We start from the raw sequence: 7413 nt of genomic DNA on the forward strand, positions 1-7413 counted from the left end.
AAAAAAAAAAAAAAAAAAAAAAAAAATTCAAAAATACCATATTTGAGCCAGAAAAATATTATTCAGGGAAAAATATTTTTTTTTCAACTCTCAGTAAAATATGGGACCAAAGTAATCAAATTATATCAACTGCTCTTTGGCTTTTGTGCAAAAATTCAGAAATTTGTTCAAAAACTAAATGTGAAAGCTAGAGCTAGCATTATTATTCAGGTTGATTTCTGGTTCCCCAGAGATATTTTACAAGATAATCATGTGTGCTTTTCTGTGCATAAAAGGTCACAATTTAAAAATAGTCAACTTCAGCTTCTGGCCAACAGAGAACAGATTTATCTTCCCATTTAAAACAACTAAAACACAGAACAAAATATATAAAACGATGATTTCATATAATGTTTCATATAAAGCACTGGACATCAGGCAACAACGGACAGTGATCACTGAGACATGGGAAGCAAAGAAGATGAGCTCTATAATTGCCCCACCTTACGAACAAAATATATAAAACGATGATTTCATATAATGTTTCATATAAAGCACTGGACATCAGGCAACAAAGGACAGTGATCACTGAGACATGGGAAGCAAAGAAGATGAGCTCTATAATTGCCCCACCTTACTGCCTTGAGAGTTTCCAGGCCCCAAAGCAAAAAGAGGGAACTTAGATGGAGCCTGGCAGATCCCCTGAATTTGAAGAGATAGAAATGAGAATCTCAGGAGACCAAAGCAGCTAGAGTTCACAGGGCAGGGTACTGAAGACCTGCACAGAGGGAGAATTCCAGAGATCTACAGAAGGTATATTCAGCAGAGTACTGATCAGTGTGTGCATGTAAGGAAACTACACAAGGCTGAGGAATCACCCAAAAGGATTTGAAGGAACAGTACGTAAAGGTCACACAGGGCCTGGGATACTGCCTGTTCCTACCAGCCAGACTAGAAAACCTCATAATTCTTGGGGCACTGCCTCATTAGTGGGGCATAATTAGCTCTAAACTAAATACTGCTTTGGTCCTGCATAACAAATCTTTTGTAAAAGCAAGACCCAAAAATATCAAACTGTATTCAAATAAATTAATTATATTCCAGAACAAAGCTTAAGAATATTTATAGTAATACAAAAATAATCCAATAATACCTAATACCTAATAATAAGGTTACAGGATACAATAAAAATCTATTGTATAAGTATTTCTATATACTAGCAACAAATAATCAGAAATTAAAATGATTACAAATATCTTTTAAAATAGCATAAAGAATATGAAATACTTTGGAATAAATTTGTCAAAGATATGCATCACTGAAAACTACAAAAACTGCTGAGAGAAAAAAAAAGAAGAGATAAATGTTCAGGTGGGGGATATACTATCTACTAAGAGAATCATTGTACAATATATGCATGTATTGAAACAATACCCTGTACCCACAAATATGTACAATTAAAATATTTTATAATTAATTTAGAAAACAACAACCAAAAAAACCCAAAAAACTGCTGAGAGAAGTTAAAGAAGACTTAAATAAATGGAGAAATATACTGTGTATGTGGATTGGAAGACTCAATGTTGTCAAGGAGTCAACTCTCCCCAAATTGGTATATTTATTCAACACAATGCCAATCAAAATCTTTGCAGGCCTTTTTCAGAAATTGATAAGCTGATTCTAAAATTAATACTGGAATGCAAAAAACCTAAAATAGCCAAACAACTTTGAAAAAGAACAAAGTTGGAAAACTAACATTCCCTTTAAGACTTATTACAAAGCTATACTAATCAAGGTAGTGTGGTATTGGTGTGAAACAGACAAACAGATGAGTGGAACACAGAGTCCAGAAACAGACATACATTTAAACAACTCGTTTTCAACAAAGGTGCAGAGGTAATTTAATTAAGAAAAGATGGCCTTTCAACAAATTGTGCTGGAGCAATTAGATTAGCCACATGCCAAAAAAAAAAAAAAAAAGGAAAATCTGATCCATACCTCACTCCATCTAAAAAAAATTAACTCAAAATATATCATAGACCTAAATGTAAACCCCAAAACCATAAAACCACTATCCATACATAATACATTAACAAATTAAACCCCATCAAAATTAAAAACTTCCACTCTGTGAAAGACATTCTTAAGCAAATGAAAAGACAAGCCACACAGTGGGAGAAAATATTTGCAAATCATATATCTAATAAAGGACATGTATCTAGAACACATAAAGAACTTCCAACACTCACTAATATGGAAACAACCCAGTAAAGAAACAGGCAAAAATATGAATGAACACTTCACCAAAGAAGACATCCAGATGGTAAATTAGCATGTGAAAAGATGCTCAACATCTTCAGTAGGGAAAAACAAATTAAAACCACAATGAGATATCACTACACACTTATTAGAATGGCTAAAATTAAAAACACAAACCATAACAAGTACCGTCACAGATGTGGAACAACTGGAACTCTCATACACTTCTGGTGGGAGTATAAAATAGTATGACTGCTTTGAAAAATACTTGGCAGTTTTTAAGAGAGTTAAACATACACATACCATATGATCTATACATTTCACTAAAAAATGTTCATAAAAAGACTTGTCCGTGAATGTATATAGTAGCTTTATTTGTAACAGCCAAAACTGGAAACAACCTGATGTCCATCAACATTATGGTAAATGGATAAACAAGCTGTGGTATCCACACAATAGATACTACTCAGTAATAAAAAGGAATGAACTATTGATACATGCTACAAAACGGATAAATCTCAAGATAATTATACTGAATGAAAGAAGACAGACAAAATGAAGAGTACATACAGTTTGATTCCATTTATAAAAATTATAGAAAATCCAAATTATTTTGTAGTGACTAAAAGCAGATTAGCCATTGTCTGGGGACTAGGGGAATGGAGTGGAAGGATGCTTTTACAAATAACCTTTGGGGGTGATGGATTTATTCATTATCTTGATGGTGATGATGGTTTTTATGGGTATTTACATATGTCAAAACACATTAAACAATAATATAAATACATGTAGTTTACTGTATGTCTTTTATAAATTCTCTAAATGCTCAATTCTTATTGTAAAATAATGAGCTTGACTACCTGATCTCTAAATTTCCCTCCAGGTCCGATATTCAAGGATTTACTCCCTCTAAACAAATATAGGGAATAAAGGTAGAAATGAGGAGAAAAAAGGAAGAAAAAGCGAAGTGTTTGGTTATATACTCAAGTCAGGTACAAATCTCCTTATAGCAAAAGTAAAGTGTCAAAACTAAGTAACATCACCGCATTTTATAAACCTTAGGTATAAAAATATTTTAACCAGTAGGAGGCATGCCATAAAATTCAATGTACTGAAAATTAAGATCTCTCATACTCAACTGCAATATTTTTGTACTTTTCAAAGTTTATTCATATATACTATCCCATCTGACCTTTGCCTATCCCATGAAGGCAGTCTAAAACTTACCATTTATCAATGCACTTCTGACAAAAGCTGTGAGCACAAGGCAGGATGAGGTCAGCTCGCCCATCCATACAGATACAACACTCTTCCTCATTGGTCAGCTGCTTCACCCTGCAATGTGAAAATTAAGCTGGAACAATGATATTCTCTGTCCACAGTATAAAGCACAATATGATTCATGCAAAATCAGACTAAAATGAACTTATCTTTTAGAGATAGCAAATATTTCAGGAAGAAGTACTAAGAGGGGTAAATTTCATACAGAAAGACTGGATAAAAGATAAATTCTGTGATGGTTAAAGAAAATAAACCACAGGCCTCAGTCAAGCCCCCTTGCCCTCTGCAACCAGGCCAGCAAAGGAGCCAGCCCTGGGTCAGCACCTCCCCACCTTCTACCTTCCCCTCCCCTCTTCCCACCTCTCCCTCCCTCCACAACAGCTCTGCAACAACATCTTAGAATGTAAGAAAAGAAAAGAAAAGAAAAGAAAAGAAAAGAGAAGAGAAGAGAAGAGAAAAGAAAAGAAAAGAAAAGAAAAAAAAAGAAAGAAAGAAAGAAAAAGAAAAAATATGAAAAACACTGGAAATACAAGTGGTCTTCAAAAAGTTCAGGAGAGATTTATATTATCTTGTAATTCAATAAATATGAAAAAAACTGGAAATACAAGTGGTCTTCAAAAAGTTCAGGAGAGATTTATATTATCTTGTAATTCAATTTTTCCACGAACTTTTTGAAGTACTTCGTATTCAAGTCTTTCTAAAAAGAACTCAGCCTAATTTATATAAACAAATTCAACCAATATATAATTTATTCATAATGTAAGATAGAAATATCTCTAAAATATGAACCCTGCAATCTGGGCCTTACAATGCTGATGCTGCTAATGGACATGTATGTGAAAGAATAGCTTAGTCTTAAATATCAGGTGCTATGGGAAACACAAAGGGATAGAAAGCAATGCTTCTGTCCTCTAAGAGCTCTTTCACCTTCTTGGGAAGAAAAGAGATATTGAAACTTCTACTTCAGAGACAATTTAGAGTGCCCCGAATGAGCTATGTACCTTTGCACATGGTATTTTTCTTTCCTGGAATGCCCTTGTGAGTTTAGTAAACTCCAGCCTCGTTAACTCAGCTCAAAATGTCATCTTCTCTCTGCTCTCAAAATCAACATGTGCCTCAATTAAAGGACTTAAACACTGAATATAATTGGCTGTTGATTGGTTGGTCTCTCCATGAACTGTAAGCTCTTTGAGTACAGGGCATTTGTCTCAGATTTTCAATAAATGTTTCATGAAGTTATTTCTTTTATTCATTGTGCTTCCCACTGTGCTTCCTATAATTCTTATGATATTCTTCATCAAACATGTATTAGTTTTGTAATTATACAAAAACTGAATGCTTCAAAGTATAGCCACTAGACCATAAGCATCTTAAGGGTAGGAGCTATCTCTAAAGTTTTCATTTCCTGCTGTGCTTATAGCACTGTATATAAGACATTAAGACAGCACCTTAAAATGTATTGATTTGAACATAAAACAATATAAATAAACGTCAAGTTTGTAGTACACGCAGTAAATGCTAAGAAGGAGATGAGTATATTTCAAACTTGTTAGAAGATAAGATAGAAAAATGATGGGATTTTGATGAGGACATTCTAGCATAAACAAAGCTGTGGAGGCAGGAAAAATAAAGTGTGTGTGTGTGTATGCATGCGCATAACAAGGAACCCAAGATAACTCTCTAAGGGGAAAACTGACAGAAAAAACTGATTAAATACAGCAGAGATAATCTTATCCTTGAATGTCAAAATAGTTATGTTTGAACTTGTTCTGGTAAGCAAACTAGAATCAGTGTTTAATCAAGGGAAAGTGAACTCACTGAAATAGTAACTTAGGAAGATTAATTAGGAGTGCAATTTTAGGGATGGTCTAGAGAGAGGAAAACCAGTTAGGACCTTATTTCAGCAATTTACCTGAAAGATAATTAGGGCCGGGTTTAAAGAGCATTACAAAAGGCAAATCATTAGGATGTGGTAATAGATTAAATGTTATGCTTTAGTAATGGGAAAAAGAGGGCAGCCATTGAATTGAAATGGGGAAACCGAACGAAAACCTAGATGGATGTGGATCTGATGTATCTGATTTTATGTATATACTCAGTTCAACATTTAAGTGCCTTTTAGGTCTGTACGAGACCTGGATGAATTAGGGTCTTTGCTTTTGAGGAGCTTACAATCTTCATCTAAGGATGTAGACTTGGGTGTCAGTAGCAGAGAATATAAATGAATCCATAAAAAGTGACAATATTTTGAAGGTTAGAGTTTAAAAGTGAGAAGCAGAGGGCTACGAAGAATAGCATTGTGGATAGAGAGAAAAGAAAGAACAGGAAACACAGAAACAGCCAATGGAATCTCTACAGTGTTCACTTAATTTTGCTACCATCCTAATAGCACACAGTACCATGAGACAGAAGGAAAGTCTTGCTCTATTTGTCCCTGTTAGACCACTTATAGATAGGAGTATTCAGTTCTATGCCCCACATTCTAAAAGGCATATTGATAGGTAAAGGATCACCCAGAAAAGCCTCTGATATAGAAACCCATATAAAGAAAGGCCAGGGGAACTGGGGATGCTTATCTGGAGAACAGAAAGTTCAGTGAGAATTGAATTATTGTTTTCAAATATTTGAAGGGCTGAAAGAGAAAACAGACTTGTTTGCTGGGATTCCGGTGGGCACAGCCACCAAAAGCAATAAGTAGAATACAGTAATAATTTAATACTAATGATAGTTAACACATAGACATATTTATGTGCCAGGCACTATTCTAAGCACTTTATCATCAACACATTTAAATCTCTCAACAGTCCTATGAGGCAGATACTATTGTTATCAACCTCTTTTAAAAGATGAGGAAACTGAGGAAAGAGTTTCATAACTTGTCCAAAATCACACAGTTAGGAATAGAGGCAGGATTTGAACACAGGCAATCGGATTCTAGAGTCTGGGCTGTGCCACGCTGCCTAAAGAGAACCAGATTTTGGTTACTATGAGGAATATAAAGCAAAAGAGAAAACTTCAGAGTGATTAGACCCGCCTGAGTATGAAAAGGCTTGCTTCTCTAGGGCAGTGAGTCTCACATAACTGCGGGTGTTTGCAGTAGTCCAACTTACAAGGACAAGTTGAACTATCACTTGGCAAAATACAGTTAAGGAGAGTCTTGCTATCCAAAGTGTTATCCGAAGATCAGCAGCATTGGCACCACCTGGTAGCCTGATACAATCTCGGGCTCCTCCTCAAAACCACTAAATATTAAAATCTGAGAAGCACTGTACTACAAGATCTTTATGCTCCAGAAAGTAATAATTCAGAGATTAGAGTATGGCTGTTCTGCCAGACAGGCCTGAATGTGAGTCTCAGCTAGATCAATTTGTAATCATGGCACTTATTTGTCTAAACCTCAATATCCTCATCTAAAATGGGCCAGTAATTTTACTCTAATGGAGTTGTGAGGATTTAAGAGTTTACACATGTACAACACTCATCACAATTCTAATACCCTATAAATAATAAATGTAAACCATTAATAAAATTATGCATCAGATGTAAAGGTGAGCAATGTAAGTGCCCATTAAAATTTCCTCTGACTTGGAAAGTCTTTTTTTTATAAATTAGCGTATCAGGGTCTCACTATAAACCAAAAAAATACACAAAAGCAAGCAGCAGCCCTAACCAACCAATCAGCCATTGAGTTACCCAGTCTCAAGGTCACGTGAAAAGTGATAACGCCTTTAACTCTTTCATTAAAATGACTGCAACAAGAAAAAAAGTATTACTTTCTTTTCATTTGCTGCCTTATAGCTTAAACATACTGGTAAACATCATCCTCAGCTTTTAAAACACTTTTTAAAAATCACCATTCTGAAGAGGGAGAAGAAAAAAAGCAGAAAATCAGAC

General features: G+C 34.8%; 1 protein-coding gene across 1 annotated transcript in view; it reads right to left on the minus strand.

The window, feature by feature from the left end:
- RNF141 (ring finger protein 141) overlaps positions 1 to 7413 on the minus strand; it is a gene marked incomplete at its 5' end in the record, with an annotated part of 19691 nt that overhangs the window by 2812 nt on the left and 9466 nt on the right. Inside the window, one exon of the mRNA XM_008586722.1 lies at positions 3466 to 3573. Coding sequence (XP_008584944.1) covers positions 3466 to 3573 — 108 coding nt within the window. The remainder of the gene's footprint in view (positions 1 to 3465; positions 3574 to 7413) is intronic.

Source organism: Galeopterus variegatus, unplaced genomic scaffold (assembly GCF_000696425.1).
Source record: "Galeopterus variegatus unplaced genomic scaffold, G_variegatus-3.0.2 Scaffold4088, whole genome shotgun sequence".
Classification (NCBI taxonomy): Eukaryota; Metazoa; Chordata; class Mammalia; order Dermoptera; family Cynocephalidae; genus Galeopterus; species Galeopterus variegatus.